The sequence below is a fragment of the Schistocerca serialis genome, chromosome 9 (assembly GCF_023864345.2).
Source record: "Schistocerca serialis cubense isolate TAMUIC-IGC-003099 chromosome 9, iqSchSeri2.2, whole genome shotgun sequence".
Lineage (NCBI taxonomy): Eukaryota > Metazoa > Arthropoda > Insecta > Orthoptera > Acrididae > Schistocerca > Schistocerca serialis.
The window spans coordinates 484,886,352-484,908,177 of record NC_064646.1 but is presented as its reverse complement, the minus strand read 5'-3'; the positions used below and the strand labels follow the sequence as shown (position 1 = coordinate 484,908,177).

Sequence of the window (21,826 nt, the reverse complement as noted above, 5' to 3'; positions counted from 1 at the left end):
CGAGGCACTGACGAAGCAGGGAAATTTTTAGCGAGGTACAAATCGAGGGCTAGAGCGAGTGCGTGGCCTACGTAGCGGGACCCGCGATTGCAGATAAAGTTGGCTAACTGGCGGGGTGTCGCGCGCGCTGACTTGTTGCGGCACAGTGGGAACGCCGCGCCTGCGAGGCGGCGGCAGGGGCGGGCGGGGGCGAGCGGGGGCGCAGCGGATCCCGGCGCGCACTTGGCCCGCTGTTGCGCGCAGGCGGCGGCGCGCCCAGGCCGGCGCCACCGCCCGCTTGATTGACCGGCGTAGCGCAAGAGCGGCCCAAGTCCGTGGCAGTGGCGGCGGCGGCGGCGGCGGCGGCGGCGGCGGTGGCGCCCCGCTAGCGGCGGGCGTCGCGCTTAAAGGCGAACCACCGGGGGCCCTGGCAACACGTGGCCGCACTGCCTGCCACCGGACCACCGTCGCGCGCATCTCATTACAACAAGTAGGGCAGCCGCGCAAGTCAAAGTGCGAAATTTCTTAATGGGCAACTTTTATTTAACTACTTGTAGCCAGCCGCTGTTGTGAACCTTGGTCTGGTTGGATCCAACTCTCGGTGCCCGTCAGTCCTACGTGCGGCCTCTTCATCTCTTCATAACTACTGCAGTCGTTTGCACCTATTCTCTGTATTGAAACCTTGGTCTCGCCACACTGTTTTGCCCACATATTTCCCTCCATCACAAAAGTGGCGCTTCCCCGATGCCTTAGGACAGGGCTTTCCAACGTGTGGTCCGCGGACCCCTTAGGAGTCCGCCGGCTCTTTCTAGGGGGTCCGCGGCCACCTTTCACCAAATCGTGTAAAATAATGAGTAAAATTATTGAATAAAAATGTGAAAATTAAATTCATCGCTTTTTTTTCGTGTGAAAAACATTTGTACTTTTTCTTCAGGTCGTATCCCCAACAGGCCTTTGCGATTTCTAAGTGAGAACGTATACACAGTTTAGTGCCGGAGAATGCGGCTTCTCTGATCGACTGTGCGCAACAATACGGGGGTTGTTTGTGGCCGGCTCACAGCGCTAGATGCGCTGAAACCTTTTACGCAAGCGCGGAGCGAGCGTCGTCGATTAATCACAGCACTTGCTGCACGTATGTGGCCCCAGGCATCATTAAATGTTAAACTTGCTTTCGCAGTGCACTACCTATTTCATAAGTCGATTTTTGACCAGTTTATTACTTCTAACATGGAATCGGTGGCTGAAGTCAGGATCATTGAAGAAGAGTGCAGTTTCTCCATCGCCTTCACAACAAGGGAAGTTTCCAGTTGAAATTAATGAGGAGGGAGGACGACCAAAGGAAGACTTTACATACATTTGAACATTTTTCTTCGGATTTCACGAGGAACCACACACACACACACACACACACACACACACACACACACACACACACACGACTGTTAGGAAATATGTATGCTCCTTACAAAACAGTAGCCAAACAGTGCAAGTGTACAGACCATAAGCGGCAGCTTGTCAATAGCGAACAGTTTGGACGTGACGTTGATTGCTCTTGGAAGAAGGTAGCACCATCGTGTGAAATTTCAATTACCAAGTAATTTTAATCAGGCTATAGTGCGTTGAACAAAGGGAGTAAATCCACTAGTAAGTGTCTGGATACAATGGGAATTCAAATTGGATCGTTAATTTCAAGTTGTTTTCATTCATCTCTAAACCAAAGACTGTTGATACTTCGGGGGGGGGGGGTCATTGGGAACATGGCACTTGCATTAAGAATCTTTCAGTTCCCATGGGTTTCGCTCTGAAATTTAAAGTTACTGTGCTCTTGACTGACTAGGGGTCCGCCATGGATTTTCGACTGAAGAAGGGGTCCGCCAGCTGAAAAGGTTGGGAATATCTGCCTTAGGATATGTTCTGTCAATCCAGCCCTTGTCTTATTCAAATTGTGCTATAATTTTCTATTGCCTCCTCATTACAATTAGGAGACAAAATTAATGGGGTAGCCGGCCGGAGTGGCCGAGCCCATCTAAGCGCTACAGTCTGGAACCGCGTGACCGCTACAGTCTGGAACCGCACGATCTCTACGGTCGCAGGTTCGAATCCTGCCTCGGGCATGGATGTGTGTGATGTCCTTAGGTTAGTTAGGTTTAAGTAGTTCTAAGTTCTAGAGGACTGGTGACCCCCGAAGTTTAGTCCCATAGCGCTCAGAGCCATTTGAACAATTAATGGGGTAGCGATATGCACGTATACAGATAGTAGCAGCGTCGCGTAAGCAAAGTGTACAATAGCAGTGCATTGGCGGAGCTGTCATTTGCACCGGTGTGATTCGTGTCAAAAGATGTCCGATATTATTACGGCCGCACGATGGCAAGTAACAGACTCTGAACGAGGAATGGTCGATGGAGGTAATGTATGGATTACATTCCGAAAATAGTTAGAGAATTCAGTATTCCGAGATACAGAGTATCAGGATTGTGCCGAGAATACCAAATTTCAGCATCCTCTCCCACCACGGACAACGCAGAGCCGACGGTGTTCACTTAACGACCGAAACGGTACACAGTTGTCGGTCGTTGCTAACAGACAAGCAATAACTACGCAATAACCACGGGACTCTGCAGCTGGTCCCGGCGGAGGTTCGAGTCCTCCCTCGGGAATTGGTGTGTGAGTTTGTCCTTAGGATAATTTAGGTTAAGTAGTGTGTAAGCTTAGGGACTGATGACCTTAACAGTTAAGTCCCATAAGATTTCACACACATTTGGACATATTTGTATAACCACAGAAATCAATGCGGGACGTATGACGAACGTATTCGTTAGGACGACCGACGGGAGTGCCTTTGACAACAGCACGACATCGACTGCAGCACCTCTCCCTGGCTCGCGTTCGTATCAGGTGGACACTAGATGACTAGAAAACCGTGGCCTGGTCACGTGACGCGATTTCAACTGGTGTGAGAGCTGATGATAGGGTGCGACGCTGGGGCAGACCCTACGAAGCCACGGACACAAGCTGTCAACAAGGCTCCGTGCAAGCTGGTTGTGCCTCCATAATGGTGTGGGCTGAGGCTGAGCTTACATGGAACTGAACCTACGACTCACTGGAAATGGTTATGTTCGGCTACTTGTTCCCAAATAACGAAAAATTTTTTATCGATTACAATGCGCCATATTCTGAACAATTTGAGCGAATGATTTGGTCATCCTGACGGCCCGACATTAATCCCATCCAACATTCATGGGACATAATCGAGAGGTGCATAAAATCCCGCACCGGCATCTCTTTCACAGTTATGGACGGCTATAGAGGCAGCATGGCCCAGTATTTCTGCAGGGGACTTCCAGCGACTTGTTGAGTACATGCCATGTCGAGTTCTACAGTACTCTGGGCAAAAGGAGCATAGTTATCCGATCCATCCATCTAATCTTCAGCATTCTGTTGTAGTATCTTTCAGCTTCTGTTCTTCGCTTCCTCACAAAGGTACCCTCCACACAAATATCTTCCGAAAAGAATTGATATTCGATGTTAACAAATTTGTACTTTTTCGTATTGCGTTTCTTGCTATTGTAAGGCTGCATTTTATATTCTCTCTACTTCAAATGGTTCAAATGGTTCAAATGGCTGTGAGCACTATGCGACTTAACTTCTGAGGTCATCAGTCTCCTAGAACTTAGAACTAATTAAACCTAACTAACTTAAGGACATAACATACATCCATGCCCGAGGCAGGATTCGATCCTGCGACCGTAGCAGTCGCTCGGTTCCAGACTGTAGCGCCTAGAACCGCACGGCCACTCCGACCGGCTCTCTCTACTTCGATCATCATCAATTATTTTGATACTCAAATAGTAAAACCCATCTTCTGTTTGTAGTGTCTCATTTCTTAATATAATTGCTTCAATATCGCCTGATTTTTTTCGACTACATACCATTCCCTTTCAACCACTTTTGTTTTTCATCTTCTATGAAAAACACAGAATTACAATGGCATCGGCAAACCATGATGTGTTTATTTCTTCCCACTAAACTTTAATTCTCTTCCTAAATTAGCCCTTGCTTTCCTATACTGTTTGAATGGAGTCACCCATAGGCTACAACACTGCCGCAACCCGTTCTCAGTTACTACTTGCCTTTCATGTCCTCCGAGTATTACTACTGCTACTTGTTTTCGTGTAAGTTATTGTAACTTTTCCTTTTATTCTATTTACCTTCACAATTCAGAGAGTATATTACAATGAGCAGTGTCAAAAACTTTCTCTAAAGCCAGATACTCTATAAACGTAAGTTCGCCTTCCTTCAGCCTACGTTCTGAGGTAAGCTGTAAGGTCAGCATTGCCTCACGTGTTCCGACGTTTCTTCTGAACCCAAAATCATCTTCCACGGCGTATTTTGTAATCATGGTATACTACATTTATGATCCGCTAATATTCACATATATCAGCAACTGCGAATTATTACATTATTCTTCAAGTACGGTGGTATTTCCTTGATACGTCATATGTATCTGATTAACTTACATGGCCTTTTAGTCAAGTTCTGTCATAAAACTGATTTTGCTCTGTACCTCTGCATTCCTTATCCTGTTAACTGTCAGCATACTCCTATCGCAATCCATACTATTCTTTCCTGTACTGCTGGAGGCCCATGTTTCAGTTCCGTGTAAGGATGCATCATACAAATGCCTTTTTAAATAATTATCATTCAGTGTCAGTATATTTCTCTTTGTCAAAAAAAAACATTCTTCGATATTCGCAATCTGTATTTTATATGTTCCTTTTTTCTGGCTTCGTCTGCTATTTTGGCAAGGAATCTCGACATTTACTTTAGCGTCTCATATGCTTCTTTGATTCACCCTGCACGACTTGACTTAATTTGATAACACTCCGTTATTGCTGTTTTACTTTATTTGTGCTGATATTATAACTTCATAAGCTCATCCATTCTGTTCAATTGATTTTCCAACTACTTTCACGCCTGGCGTAGAATCACTATACAACTGGCAAATCTTAAACAGTTTGTTTCATTTCCCTGAATTTTAACGCATTTCAACTACTTTGTCCTCAGTTTCATTTACCACTTGCTCTGGAAATAGATTTAATAACACGGGGGGTAAGGCACAGCCCTGTCTCACTCACTGGCCTCCTTCTACCTATTTAACATTTCGATCCGCGTAAACGAAACACACAAGATAACGGTCAGCAAGAAGCCATTTTACGGACGTAAATTTGGCTTGCGTTTCGTTACTGTCGTACTAACGACTAGTGGATCACATGGGAGAGTCGACTACACCAACGTGAGCAATAGCTGGTACAAGATTTAATTTATTCCTTGATATCTAGATACGTTTCCATGGAACTTTCTAAAAGAAAAAGAAAAAGTATACTCGTCTGCAACGTCATAACATGGCGCCGCAGAATAAAAATAGACGTAGCAAGAGCGCAGAGATTTGGCAAGCGTGCAATAAGAGTAGAAAAAATAAAGAAAGAAACTTAGAATTTATAGCAGTTCTATACGAGCAGTAATATTGATGATACGTCGTCAGAATGGTCCGCGTTAGGGAACGGTGCACTTATAGTTGCTGGATGTTGTCGAGGATCCCAACTGCCTCATCTCAAAACGTCAGTAGTGTACTCATTGGTAATAATACTGTGCGTAGGATGACTTAGGCGCAACGTACTTTCATTATTAGTGTGATGACTGGAACTCGACAGCGCATGGAGACAAACTGGAATACCTGGATTGAGGACGTCGGTGGCGTGCCTACGAGAGTGATCGGCAGTTTTATTGAATCCTAAGAAACACCCCATGTTCTTCAAAATCACGTATATACAAACAGTATAAACTAATGTAACAACGAAACTATCGACTGTCTACGCAGAACATACAGCACTTTGCCAATATTTGTGCATAATCTAAGCAATAAAGGGAGAGCTTCCGAAAGGAAACTTTTGTTTTACAGCCAGGCCCTGTCATCCTTCTTTCTTCAAGCCTTCCATTATTTCGCTGTTTACTTTTGTATTGATTACTCTTATTAAATTGTTTGGCGTTGGAAACAGAGATCATACAGTGGCCTAGATTGATTACATCTGTTGTTATTAACGTTTACTCACTCACTCACACACGCACGCAAACACACACACACAAATGCACACGGAGGTCTGCTGATTTGCACCTTGTGTCAAATCACTTCGCACATTATTTTGTTGTAAATTCTAGTCACGTTGCGTAGTACCATTACCTTGTATTACGTATACACTGAGTCAAGCGTGTGCCGAAAATACCAAATTTCAGCATTACCTCTCACCATCGACAACAGAGTGGCAGGTGGCCTACACGTATCGACCGAGAGCAGCGACGTTTGCATAGAGTTGTCACTGCTAACACACAAGCACCACTGTGTGAAATAACCACAGAAATCGATGTGAGACGTGCGACGGACGTACCCGTTAGGACAATGCGGCGAAATTTAGTCTTAATGGGCTATGGCAGCAGACTACGGACGCAAGTGCCTTTGTTAACAACTCGACATTGCCTGCAGCGTCTCTCCTAGGCCCTAGACGACTAGCAAACCGTGACCAGGTCACGTGAGTCCCGATTTCAGTTGCTGGCCTAAGATCTGATGGTGGGGATCGAGTGTGGTGCAGATCATACGGTGTGGCCGTGCGGTTCTAGGCGCTTCAGTCTGGAACCGCGCGACCGCTACGGTCGCAGGTTCGAATCCTGCCTCGGGCATGGATGTGTGTGATGTCCTTAGGTTAGTTAGGTTTAAGTAGTTCTAAGTTCTAGGGGACTGATGACCTCAGATGTTAGGTCCCATAGTACTTAGAGCCATTTGAACCATGTTTGCAGATGATATGCAGCAACTGGCACAATTTATCAACAAAGCGCTGCGCAAGCTGGTGATGGCTTCGTAATGGTGTGGGCTATGTTTACATCCAATGTAATGGGTCCTTTGGTCCAACTGAGTCAATCATTGACTGGAGATGATTATGTTCGGCTATTTGGTGACCATTTGCAGCCATTCATGCATTTCATGATCCAAAATAACAATGGGGCTTTAATTGGGTCACAGTGTTCGCCACTAGATTGAAGAACATTCCGGAGAATTCGAGAAGCAGAAAGGTCATAGAACAGTGTGTCTGCACTCCAGGATACGGAACTCTAACATCAGGTGGTAGGCGCTTGGAGCTTGTTAAGTGATGTACTTGGACTGATAAACATCTTCTGGGTTTCCTGAAAAAAATGGGAAACATCACTAACCTACTTAATAGATGGATGCTGAGAGTCAGAATTTCACAGGACCTTTAATGCGAGGCTACTTGGTGGCATAATGAGCACCAAATAGAGTGTCGTGAGGATGTAACATTCGCCGGGAAGCTTTTTAGAAAAGAGGGGGAAATGCAATTACTGGCTTGTTGACCTTTCACCATTTCTGGATATGAAATATTGTCAAAGAAACAATTACGTCAATGACGGGATTTAGGGGCTTTTAAGAGGAGTGGAAGTCGCTTTTCGTTGGCGAAAGACTGGAGCAAGCTGGTAGGAGGAGACTTGAAAAATATGAGATGCAGATAGTCGGTCGTAGAGGATGAAAAGAGGAGGAAGTAGGAGAAGTTCCGGGGTAGAAGTCAGAAACAGGTGACGGAGGCTAAGGGTTGTTGCTCTCTCAAATCGCGTAATCGCTGTGTATCCTCTCTGCTGACAGTACATTGAAGATAGTGTAAGGATCCGGTATGTTACGGAAAGTGAGAATACTGTAGTTCATCTGCGATATAGCTATCATTGGCCCATATTCGTCAGTGTTTCCTCAGATCTTACTGTTCTTTGGTCTCGGTTCCAGACAAACAGTCGCTGTACGCTTCATAGTCAGGTTAATGTACCTCGTTCATAGAATTAGATCCAAGACTGTCGGCCACTGTGGCCGAGCGGTTATAGGCACGTCAGTCCGGAACAGCTCCTGTGGTCGCAGGTTCGAATCCTGCCTCGGGTATGGATGTGTGTGATGTCCTTAGGTTAGTTCGCTTTAATTAGTTCTAAGTCTAGGGGACTGATGACCTCAGATGTTCCCATAGTACTTAGAGCCATTTGACCCAAGATCCAAGACTTCAGGCAACTCCATCTCTTTCAGTGACTTTGCTATCTCAAAGCTTTAGTTTATAGTTATCATATTAAGGTACATCTTTGTAGATTTCTTGTCCATATGATTCTGTTTTGTTGTATTGTTATAATAATAACTATACTACAACTTAGGTCTTGAGTTCATTATCACGACGATAGCCTTTAAATGGTAAGTATTATGCCAATTCACCATGTTCAGATTCACTGCTAAGGCCAATAAATTAAAGCGTTAGTAAGTTCGTTGTGTACATTAAATTGAGCACTGGGTCTAAATTGTGTACTTGAGTGCCGATTAATTTCAGGTTCAGCTAGATTTGACATTCTTACACGCCTGGTGTCTTGCACATTAAAAGCCATGTTGCCTCTTTGTTGTCCGTGATTGTGACAAAAACATAAATATTTACGTGACTGCAACTGCTTACATACTTGTTTATCTTAATTGTTTTCATCTGTCAGATTCAACATCTGTATGCAACTGGACCTACCATCCATCGTTTGATGCCACATCGCATCTTTACTTGTCAAGGAACACATGGTTCATACACTGAAAGGAAGCCTTACTACAGTCAGTTCACTACTCAGGTACCTGTCTGTCATTTGTCACACGTGGAAGGGGAAGTTGTTCTCACACTGGAAATTCGTCATTGTATCGCCACAGCTACAACTTATTTGTCATCCTGTTCCCGTAGCGTAAACTGTAGGAGAGTACTATCTTTCCAAACCAGGGGAGCAGATCGTGTTGCACTGCGGTGCTCTGGCCAGCCTGAATGTAGTTTTCAGGCGGTTTTCCTCCTGCGTTTATGCCAACGCTGCGCAGTTCCCCAATCTCCGCCTCATCAAATACGACACACAAACAGATAAAATACAAAATCACACAGAGAATAGAGTGCTACGTCGACGGTGTCTTCGGCCACCGCACACGACGCGTCGCTTTTCGCTCCCTTCTCCACAGATGAGAGATTTGAGGGGGACGACAGGCTGACGGTCGAGAAAACTTGATTTTTTTTATTACTGAAATCGAATGTATATGCATTGAAGCGGTTAATTCCATAAATTATCTGGGAGTAGGCATTATGAGTGATTTAAAATGGAATGACCATATAAAATTAATCGTCAGTAAAGCAGATGTCAGACTGAGATTCATTGGAAGAATCCTAAAGAAATGCAGTCCGAAAACAAAGGAAGTAGGTTACAGTACACTTGTTCGCCCATTGCTTGAATACTGCTCGCTGGTGTGGGATCCGTACCAGATAGGGTTGATAGAAGAGATAGAGAAGATACAACGGAGAGCAGCTCTCTTCGTTACAGGATCATATAGTAATGACAAACTCCAGTGGAAGACTCTGCAAGAGAGACGCTCAGTAGCTCGGTACGGGCTTTTGTTGAAGTTCCGAAAACATACCTTCACCGAGGAGTCAAGCACCTTATTGCTCCCTCCTACGTATATCTCGCGAAGAGACCATGACGATAAAATCAGAGATATTAGAACCCACACAGAGGCATACCGACAATCTTTGTTTCCACGAACAATACGAGACTGGAATAGAAGGGAGGTACCCTCCGCCACACACCATCAAGTGGCTTGCGGAGAATGGATGCAGATGTAGATGTAGATGTAGATGTAGAAGTAGAAGAGTTATAAACCAAAGCATTATATGCGAACTCCAACAAGTATCGATTCTGTGAGCGTTTGAAGGCGAGGTTGCATGGCATGCCTCGGCGTTAGAGAACCGGTTATGCGCTCACGCTCCCTATTTATGCCAATTGGAGTAAACCTGATTTTCTGGAGCTTTGTTTGCATAGTTTTACTCAAAATGTGAACAAAAGTTTCAATAGTCTCATTTGCGGGATACGCTCCAAAAATAACATCCAAGCAACGCGAAATTGTCAACATTGATTCAAATTTCGCCGTATCTCTATTCAGAATAAACCATAGTGCTGTAACGTACGTGATAACGCCCTTCGAATCGAAATTGGCGACGAAATGCGCCGATTCTGTCAAGATAGCGACGCCAGCGGCGATGCCCTCAGTGACGAAAAGGCCTCTGAGGACTAAAGTGAGGGCTTAGCAGGTGAGAGTAGTAGAAAGCGGCCATTCACAAGCTGGGCCGATAGCTATTATGGATCAGGCATCGATAGTATCCCGTAAGATTCAAACTTCGTCCCTTTCTATTATATGATAAATACTTGTCAAACATTAAAGGCGTTTTTCTCAAAACCATATTTGTCGACATGGTTGTCGTCGTCCACGTTACAATTTTCATCCGATTTTAGTGATTTGTCTCCATTGGAGAGAACTCAATTCTCTTCAGTTCATAGTAGCCTATTTTTTATGTCTTTACTTTGTATTTATTCCGGCCAAAAAAACTGGGGTCCAAAAATAGCCATTTTTCCCAAATATCAGTAATTTTGCCAAAAGCATTTTTTGTAAATCACTACGATGAACTAAAATTACAGCTGTAAGGATGAAGGTGACATGTTCATTTCATGTTGCAGATAACCACAACCGGAGTTACAGCATCAACCGTCTGTCTCCGGCCTTTCAGAGCTTCCTCAGGAAAATGCCAATTACACAGTGAAGATACATATTTTTCAAGAAAAAATACCAATAAAAACTTCAGTGTACGCTTTATTCATTGCAGTAAACGCCATTTGTCCATTACATTTCAGCACGGAGAAAGAAATTCTGAATTTGGGCGATATTTTTGTCCGTCAACCTGTCGTTCCCCCTTAAAGAGGCCGCCGTGAGCCGCTGTTACAGACGTGTCGCCATACGCCACCAGCCGGAGCTACCCACGCCACTGTCGACGGGACACCGACTTCCCATCACCTCACTGCCTGCAAGTGTGATTGGACCGCGAGTTCTTTTAAGCTGCCGCACCTTGAGCTGCGCCTCGGATTATCCTCACATCACTCTCAAATCACGCCGAGCTCACAGAAGACTTTCAGCGAGAACTTTGCGAACTTAGCACTTTGCTGTTACTACTCCGATTGCTACTGAATATCGTAATCCCGTACAAGTGGAACACAGCGAGGCTGCAAGGAGACTCAAGGACACAAAACCATGTATGCTTAATATTGTATGTAAATGTATTTATGTTTCAGCCATTTTATGTTGTTTGATGTCTGCGAAAGTGCTCGTCCCCCTCCTTATACTGACGGATACAGCGGATATTTCTGGAGACGAGACTGTGATTAGTGATTACTTGGATCCACGGAAGGAAAGAAGATCGTCCCGCCTTCATCGAGAGCATCAGAGACCCAGCGCAAGTTCGGTTCGTGTCAAGGATGTCGAAGGAAATCGGCCGTTCCCTTACAAAGGAATCATATCGTCATTTGCGTGGAGCGATTCAGGGACATCGCGGAAAACCTATATCTGTATGTCCGGACGTGGGTCTGAACCGTCATTCTCCCGATTGCGAGTCCACTGTGCTAAGCATTGCCCATGCTAGCTCGGTTCAAATAAACGAGATTTGATACTTCTACGTACTGAACTAATCTGTATTTCCTTTTGTGCCGAATTTTTTCTTGTCTAGAATCAGCAGGAGTGGAAAGCTTCTAGATTTCTTCATTTTTGCGTTATACACACAGTTTTCCTAAGCTTGTATCTACGAGGGTCACTCCAAAAGAAATGCGCACTATTTTTGTAAAAATACAGTTTTCATTCTGCATGTGTGAAGGTTTTACAGGGTGCAGATACATCCTTCCCGCTTATTTTCAAACTTAGTTCAACCTGTTCCCGTGAGTGGCCCCGTTACAGCACGTCTTCAAGATGGTTGCTACACTTGACTTTCGTCAGAAGCAACGTGCTGTCATAGAATTACTGTGCTGTGAAAACGAGACAGGAGGTTGAAAAAGATGTATGGAGATGCTGCTGTCGATCGCAGTACAGTTAGTCGGTGGGCAAGCAGGTTACGTGATGAAAGCGGGCACGGCAGTATTGAGGATTGTCCTCGCAGCGGCAGGCCTCGTACTGCACACACTCCAGACAATGTGCAGAGATTTGACGAATTGATGACTGCTGACAGACGCATCACAGTGAACGAATTTTCACGCTGCGTTGGGATAGGGGAAGGAAGTGTTTGCAGAATACTGAAAGTATTGGCGTTAAAAAAGGTTTGTGCCAGGTGAGTTCCCAAATCTTGACAGTCGCTCACAAAGAAACAAGAAAAACGGTATGCAGCGAACCTTTGGAACCGTACGAGAATGGTGGAGATGAATTTCGTGGAAGAATTGTGACAGGTGATGAAACATGGCTCCATCATTTTTCACCAGAGACGAAGGGGCAATCAATGGAGTGGCATCACGCAAATTCACCCAAGTAAAAAATTCAAAACCACACCTTCTGCTGGAAAAGTTATGGCTACGGTGTTTTTCGATTCCGAAGGACTCTTGCTTGTGCACATCATGCCAAGTGGAACCACAAAAAAGTCTGATGCATATGTGACGACGCTGAAGAAACTTGAAGCTCGACTAAGTCGTGTTCGGCCATATCGGCAAAAGGAGGATGTTTTGCTGTTGCACGACAATGCACGGCCACATGTCAGTCAAAAAACCATGGAAGCGATCAAAAAACTCGGATGGACAACACTGAAACACCCGTCTTACAGTCCTGACCTGGCTCCATGTGACTATCATCTCTTTTGAAAGACTCTCTTCGTGGAACAAGGTTTGAAGATGACGACTCCCTTGTGCACGCTGCCAAACATGGGCTCAGAATTTTACCTTGCGGGTATATAGGCGCTGGTTCCAAGATGCCGTAAGGCAGTTGAGAGGGATGGAAATTAGCTGGAGAAATGAAAATATTGTTCCTAAAGGATGTATCTACACACTGTAAACCGTTCAAACATGTAGAATAAAAAACAGATTTTTAAAAAATAGTGGGCATTTCTTTTGGAGTGACTCCCGTATTCCTGAAGTAGTTTAAATTTTGTATGCAGTAGCAAATTCTGGAGAGTAACCTCTGACTGAACTTCTTTAGTTTCAGAGTCAACAAATCCAAACTTTGCTAACAAGGGTTACCAAACTGGTGGAAGCACAGCAAGCAATAAAGACTGAAGCACAGAATGCCGGCAGCCGGAAGTCGCCTCCTCCGTTCCATTCTTCTGATGAAAACCCAGGGGAATGGGCCGAGTATCACATACAGTTCGAGTTTGCAGAGCCACAACTGATTCATGTCGCAGTTTCTTTTTTCCTTGGCTGGGAAAGCATTTTTTTTTATGTGTGTTTGTGTGAGAAAGCAGAGCCCCAAAGCCTACCCTACAGCAAAGTCGTTCGTAAGTAAGATGAAATGTTGGAGCTCAGATTTATGTAGCTGTTGGTTGTTAAAATTTTTCATATGTGTCGTAATAGTAATCAGCCTTTCAAGGACTGGATCGCTGAACTCTATTGCATGACTAGGAACTGTAAATTTAACTGAAAATATGGAGTCTCTTTTCAAAAGCAACTGCTTTGCGATGACATTATACAGAACCCTGCAGACAACAGAATACGGGCTGGAATTCTAAAACATAGCGCTGCTTGCCCCAGTGTTGTAGTTAAAGAAATCGAATCTCAGCAAGTAGAAGACTTTGCAGGAAATGGCTTTTATATGCCCGTTGTTGCAACACGCAATGCGACTATCTCTAAGCTGAGGCTGACCCATTTAGCTCGTATTGACAGCAGCGAGAAGCCCGGCATAGCTGGGCATGAGGCGCATAGCTACTTTACACTGCGAATTCACGCGCTCTGAACTCCTATGCCAAGAGGTATTCACAGAGGCAACAAGCGACTTGCTTTTGCTTAGATTAACTGACGATTGCGATGACAGGAATGGTTCCCAGCCGCTAAGTGAAAATAATAAATAAATTCGCCAAATCATCAAAATATTGGAATCTATCCGATGGGATAAACTCTACAGAGGTATGGGGAAGAGAGAGAGAAAGAGAGAGAGAGAGAGAAACTCCAAATTTAACTAACTAAATATTCCCACAGAATTCATCAAGAAAGCGAAACACTTGTTCGGTTCGATATAGTCGTGCCTATCTTGCATGAAACTCGTCGACCATTGTGTAGTGACAAATTTTTACAAAATTGCAACGTTGTGTTCAGCAGTGATTGTTTCTCGTATGGAAATAGGGACTAGTAATGCCTGTGCTGTATACCACAGCCAATACCCTAACTATGGAAGAATGCAGTAGTTTCGATTGAAACAAATGTGGATTTTCGGAACCCCGGAATCGCCAGTTTTGTTTACTCCCATTTCCATTGAGGTGGAAGTGTAGTTCATCTGCGAACCAGATGCAGCCAACATAAAATCATTGTGATAATCTGGTTCGCAAAGTTAGTGCTCCATCGCACACCTCCTAAGGGTGGCTTTGGATTTTGAATTGAAACGTGTGTACGATGTGTCTCAGTATTCTCCCCACGCTGGAACACTTCAAACCAGTTTCTGCTACAGTTTTTCGGGCGGATTTTCCTGGATTTTCCTCAATAATTCCAGGAACTGCGGTGACATTTTCGGGAGTAACTACAGTTTGCCTGGGGACAACATTCACCGTTAGCCGGGAGATCGTCAGCCTTGCTGCCTCGCCGTTGGAATTTGGCGAAGAGTTCGCGAATGGCTTCGGCGTCGGGCCCTTTTGGAATATTAAATCGTGTTTGAAAAGTGCACCTTGCAGCCGAAGGAGTGTGTTCTAATCTGTGGTTTACCAGTCTCTCTCTCTCTATCTCTCTCTCTCCCTCTCTATCTCTCTCTCTATTCGTTTAGTCGGTTCCGACTCTTCGTGATCCCATGAACCAAATCACGCCACTTTTTCCTATCTTGCACTTTCTCCCGTAGACGTTCCAGGTTGGAACACATTGCTTCTGTGATGCCATCGATCCATCTCATTCTCTGACGTCCTCTTCTTCTAGTTCCTTCAATCTTCCCCAGCATTAATGTTTTTCCCAGCGAGGCATGCCTTCGCATTGTGTGCCCAAAGTAGGTCGGCTTTGTTTTAACATTAGACCTTCCACGGAGAAATCTGGTTTTATTTGCTCCAATACTGATCTGTTGGTTCTCTTTGCAGTCCATAAAACTCTAAGAAGTTTCCTCCAACACCACAATTCCAGTACAAAAAGAAAAAAAAAACACGTTCAACGGAATAAATGTTTTCGACGTCTTTCCTTGGAGTGCTAACGTTCTTTCATTTTTCGATGTTGACAATGATCGCTCTAAACTGCGTCGCACTTTTATAGGCACTGCGTATTTCTATTACAACGCCAGCTCTTAGCAGCTTTTCGAACTATTTCTAAACTTATGTGCAATTCCTGCACAACATTTTTTTCAGATTTCACAGTAAACATACCGTTTGTTACTTCCCTCTGCGATTTTAGCTTTTGAGATATTTAATTTTGAAATCAGTGATTATTTCACTGGACGCGCTGTATACACAATTATGTATAACTTCGTATTTATGTTTATGGCAAAGCTAATTTACATTTTAGCTGTAGGTGTAAATCATGTCCCTGCACCCATAGAATTGCCTAGGAAATGTTTAAATACACTCGAAGACTATATGAAATGCTTCGTCTGGACTGTGCTGTTTAATGTAGGGTAAAAGGGCGTGGAGAACAATCATTTGTGTTTTGTTTTTTTTAAAAAACTCCACCTGCTTCGAACCCTTTCGTACCGCATTAAATTATATACAACGCGATATAATTTTCAGGAATACGCCGTACCGTAAGGTGGTTCGCAGGACTGCCTGCATGAATTATGAAGGGAGGTGGGCAGCTGAATTACAATATACATGAAGGAGTTTGAGACATTTCAGGCTGAGCTTCCCCATGTTTGTATTTAATTATCGCACGCGCTGCCCACAAATTAAATGTTTTAAATAACTGAGATTATTAATCAAAAGAACAGCTTCACAGCTGCGTTCCTGCCCACCCCTTTTTTTTTACGTTTCCGCGATGCTCGGCCGGTTATGAATAATTGAAGCGCGGCACCATTCTGGACTGCTCTTCTGTCTCTCGTCTCTCCTGCCCCCCCCCCTCTCCTGCCCTCCCCCACCTCACCTACCGGCGGGTAGCACTCCCTGTTTTTTCCTTTTCACTCGTTATATGCAGGTCCCTTTCTACTCTGACTTGGTGCAAAAATCCGGGCCCGTGTTCTCTGGGAGGTGACGGCACAATGCGGCCTATTCAGCTGCCGACTGCCGGAATATTAGATAGGGAAAAAAGCGACGCGCTGTAGCGGCAGTGGAACAAAACGCCGCCCGCGGTGCACCTCGACTTTTTACGGTATTCTTCTCATCAAAAAACACGCTCTGATACGAGTCTGATTGTCATCTCTTCGATCACATCACCGACGTATCTGCTGATAAGCGCCTCGTTCCCAACCCCGGTACCTGCTACTGTTGTTGTTTATGTTGTCCGTTGATATCCAAACGGGTGATCATTTGATTTCCCACTGCATATAAGCCGATTTATCAGGCTGCTGCGTAAAAATGGAGGCTTAATATAGGTTAGAATCTAAAATATTTTGTCTCGACATAGAACTTTCAATTCAATGTCATTACACCATCGAGTAGAAATTTTGGCCTCATATGCGCGAAATTTTAAATCTGCGAATAACTGCAGTTAGTTTGACTCCCTATTGAAATGTTGTCAGTGGTGGAATAAAACATCAACACTGCATTGAAGATGGTTCCTCATCTGTGATCAGTTTCAATATTTAGTAAGTTGGAAGAAGATGCCATTTTTTTCTTTAACACAAAATTATGACGGAAATCATGAGATTTTCACAATCACACGTTTTTGCCAAGGTTTCTCGAAACTGAAAACGTAAGTACATGATGAAATCATAGCCCTCATATACCGTAGCAGATTTTTTTGGGGGGACTTTCAGCATTGCAGCGCGTCAGCAATCGTAAGTATCGAAATAACTATGCAAAAGCCGCCTCGATTGCACAAACTACCTGGTGTTTACCTCGGTTTCAGCGTGGATAACCATACCTTCTTCAGAACAAATACAAAATAGCTTGCCTAAATAGGCATAGTCAAAGGCTAAAATAGGCCGCTATAGGTGTTGATTATACCTATTTACGCAAGCTGTTTTATATTTGTTCTGAAGAAGGCGTGGTTATCCACGCTGAAACCTAGGTAAACACCAGGTAGTTTGTGCAATCGAGGTGGATTTTTCATAATTATTTAGATTTTTTTTGTTTTTTTTTGTTTTTTACCTTTTACACTACTATGCATGTCGCCCTATAGATCGGAATAAATGTGATACCATCACAAATTTTCTAAATATATTTTATTGTAAAGTAATACAATATAAAAGTCCGTACTGCGAATACCTACCGTTCTATGGTTGGTATTTACTGTTTCACAGACAGTCATTGCAGATTTATGTTTCATCTGAGCTTGTTTTATGAAGCCACTTCGTACAGTGAATATAGTGAATCCAGCCCTCTAACAGGCCGTTTTTTCGTATTTTCGTAGTACTTTCTCTTACACACAATACAGTCATTGACTTCAACAGTCGATTTTAGATTTTCCTTTTGACCTTCGTTTGGTGGTTGTAGGACTTTAAAAAAAAAAAATATAGGTGTCAGTGCTTTGCTTTCAGACTTTGTAGGCTCCCCTGATCTGTCAACAGCAATGTAAGTTGTTTTCTTCCTTTCCTCTGGTGTTTCTAAAATTGGCAGTTGGCATCAGTACAGTCCTTTCAAACGAAGTAGGGATTCCTGCTTTAGCTGCAGTTCTTGCGTTAGATGCAATGTCTCTGCTTACAGATTCATTAGAAGTGTGGGGTTCCTTGTTTCAGATCCACCTAGAATGTTGGTTCCATTAGGATGCTCCAAAGTTATTTCTAGGCATCGTAAGCAAATAAATAATTGTGTAACAGGGTATTACGTGTGCCCCTCTTACCCCAAAGAAAATATGGCGTTTTTCACAGGTATCGTGGTGAAAAGTAAGTTGAAATATGTTTTACAGTGTGGCAGCAAACGGGAAATAACTGGACTCACACATAGTTCAAGACACAGACAACACGATAAAAGACTGTTAGAACTGGAAGAATTTATACAAATCATTATTATTGTTTTTAAATATATCTACGATTGTCTTACAGCACGTATTTTATTACGTTCGATGGTTTTCTAGCTCCAAAAGAAGAAAAATCTCTATTACAATTCCTGCTACCGCTTTCCCGTCGAGACCTGGAGTCGAGGAAGAAAGTGTACCTCCGGGTGTTGCGCTCCCTTGACACAGTCAAGTAACACGAGCAGACAGGCATCATAGCCCGATCACCATCTTCCCCTCTCTTTGTCCTTTTGTAACGGAGAAACGACTGGTAAGTAGCCACGAAAAAGAAGTCGTGAAGAGCTTTCGCGTGAATGAAATCAGGCAACTCACTGTCCAATGGAAAGTCACACATAACCTGATCACAACGTTTCAATTATCATACCGAAAATATTAAAATACTGCACACATTTTGGTTTATTTGCAGGGAAATAACACAATGCTGCTAAAAACTGAAATATTTGCGCAATAGTACCATATTACGGAGCCTGAGGTGCCAAAATAAAATGGTGCAGACCTATGAGAAAGTAGAACACCGCGTAGTCATTCACATCTGAAGGGGGAAAGCAGGTGCTGACAGATGTGAAAATTACCGAACTATCAGTATAATAAGTCACGGCTGCAAAATACTAAAGCGAATTTCTTGCAGACGAATGGAAAAACTCGTAGAAGTCGACCTCGGGGAAGATCAGTTTGGATTCCGTAGAAATATTGGAACACGTCAAGCAATACTGACTTTACGACTTATTTTAGAAGAAAGTAAGGAAAGGCAAACCTACGTTTCTAGCAAGAGAAAGCGTTTGACAATGTTGACTGGAATACACTCTTTCAAATTCTGAAGTTAGCAGGCTTAAAATACAGGGAGCGAAAGGCTATTTACAATTTGTACAGAAACCAGATGGCAGTTATAAGAAACGAGGGACATGAAAGGGAAGCGGTGGTTGGGAAGAGAGTGAGACAGGGTTGTAGCCTCTCCCCGATGTTATTCAATCTGTATATTGAGCAAGCGGTGAAGGAAACAAAAGAAAAATTCTTAGTAGGTATTAAAATCCATGGATAAGAAATAAACACTTTGAGGTTCTCCGATGACATTGTAATTCTGTCAGAGGCAGCAAAGGACTTGGAAGAGGAGTTGAATGGAATGGATGGTGTCTTGAAAGGAGGATATAAGATGAACATCAACAAAAGCAAAACGAGGATAATGGAATGTAGTCGAATTAACTCGGGCGATGCTGAGGGAATTAGATTAGGAAATGAAACACTTAAAGTATTAAAGGAGTTTTGCTATTTGGGGAGCAAAATATCTGATGATGGTCGAATTAGAGAGGATATAAAATGTAGACTGGCACTGGCAAGGTAAGCGTTTCTGAAGAAGAGAAATTTGTTAACATCGAGTATAGATTTAAGTGTCAGGATGTCGTTTCTGAAAGTATTTGTGTGGAGTGTAGTCACGTATGGAAGTGCCACATGGACGATAAATAGTTTAGACAAGAAGAGAATAGAAGCTTTCGAAATGTGGTGCTACAGAAGAATGCTGAAGATTAGATGGGTAGATTACATAACTGATGAGGAGGTATTGAATAGAATTGGGGAGAAGAGAAATTTGTGGCGCAACTTGACTAGAAGAAGGGATCGGTTGGTAGGAGATGTTCTGAGGCATCAAGGGAACACCAATTTAGTATTGAAGGGCAGCGTGGAGGCTAAAAGTCGTAGAGACAGACCAAGAGATGAATACACTAAGCAGATTCAGAAGGGTGTACGTTGCAGTAGGTACTGGGAGACGAAGAAGCTTGCACAGGATAGAATAGCATGGAGAGCTGCATCAAACCAGTCTCAGGACTGATGACCACAACAACAACAACTGAAGGGGGAGAATGCTGCAACACTCATTCCTCTCTTGACGGTCTACGGAAGCGTACGGCAATGCTACACCATCATATGACACGGCGGTTAGGGGCAGCAAACACTTCCATTATGGTGCAGGGCCGGCCGATGTGGCCAAGCGGTTCTAGGCGCTTCAGTCTGGAACCGCACGACCGCTACGGTGGCAGGTTTGAATCCTGCCTCGGGCATGGAGGTTTGCGATCTCCTTAGGTTAGTTAGGTTTAAGTAGTTCTAGGTTCTAGGGGACTGATGACCTCGGATATTAAGTCACATAGTGCTCAGAGCCATTTCAACCATTTTATGGGGCAGGGTTGAGCCCCTGCGTATTCGGCCAGCACAGTTTAATACACTACTGGCCATTAAAATTGCTACACCACGACGATGACGTGCTATAGACGCGAAATTTAACCGACAGGATGAAGATGCTGTGATATGCAAATGATTAACTTTTCAGAGCATTCACACAAGGTTGTCGCCGGGTGCGACATCTACAACGTGCTGACATGAGGGTAGTTTCCAACCGATTTCTCATACACAAACAGCAGTTGACCGACGTTGCCTGGTAAAACGTTGTTGTGATGCCTCATGTAAGGAGGAGAAATGTGTACCATCACGTTTCTGACTTTGATAAAGGTCGGATTGTAGCCTAGGGCGATTGCAGTTTATCGTATCACGACAATGCTGCTCGGGTTGGTCAAGATCCAATGACTGTTAGCAGAATATGGAATCGGTGGGTTCAGGAGGGTAATACGGAACACCGTGCTGGATCCCAACGGCCTCGTATCACTAGCAGTCGAGATGACGGGCATCTTATCCGCATGGCTGTAACGGATCGTGCAGTCACGTCTCGATCCCTTAGTCAACACATGGGGACGTTTGCAAGACAACAACCATCTGCACGAACAGTTCGATGACGTTTGCAGCAGCACGGACTATCAGCTCGAAGACGATTTCTGCGGTAAACGTTGACGCAGCATCACAGACAGGAGCGCCTGCTATGGTGTACTCAGCGACGAACCTGGGTGCACGAATGGCAAGACGTCATTTTTTGGGATGAATCCAGGTTCTTTTTACATCATCATGATGGTCACATCCGTGTTTGGCGACATCGCGGTGAACGCACGTTGGAAGCGTGTATTCGTCATCGCCGTACTGGCCTATCACCCGGCGTGATGGTATGTGGTGCCATTGTTTACACGTCTCGGTCACCTCTTGTTCGCATTGACAGCACTTTGCACAGTGGATGTTACATTTCAGATGTGTTACGACCCGTGGCTCTACCCTTCATTCGATCCCTGCGAAACCCTACATTTCAGCAGGATAATGCACGACCGCACGTTGCAGGTCCTCTACGGGCCTTTCTGGATACAGAGAATGTTCGACTGCTGCCCTGGCCAGCTCATTCTGCAGATCTCTCACCAAATGGAAACGTCTGGTCAATGGTGGCCGAGCAACTGGCTCGTCACAATGCGCCAGTTACTACTCTTGATGGACTGTGGTAGCGTGTTGAAGCTGCACGGGCAGCTGTACCTGTACACGCCATCCAAGCTCTGACTCAATGCCCAGGCGTTTTAAGGCCGTTATTACGGCCAGAGGTACTGATTTCTCAGGATCTGTGCACCCAAACTGCGTGAAAATGTAATCACATGTCAGTTCTAGTATAATATATTTGTCCAATGAATACCCGTTAATCATCTGCATTTATTCTTGGTGTAGCAATTTTAATGTTCAGTAGTGTAAATGCTTCACAGGCCAGAAACGGGGTATTTGGGACAGTCAACCCGTCTGGGAGCGACAG

At 44.1% G+C, this 21,826-nt stretch overlaps 1 protein-coding gene across 1 annotated transcript in view; it reads right to left on the bottom strand.

Moving 5' to 3' along the window:
* The window catches only part of LOC126419729 (uncharacterized), a 59,282-nt gene extending 58,826 nt beyond the window's left edge, over positions 1–456 (bottom strand). The window contains exon 1 of the mRNA XM_050086908.1: positions 109–456. Coding sequence (XP_049942865.1) covers positions 109–456 — 348 coding nt within the window. The remainder of the gene's footprint in view (positions 1–108) is intronic.
* Between the last annotated feature and the right edge of the window lie 21,370 nt (positions 457–21,826).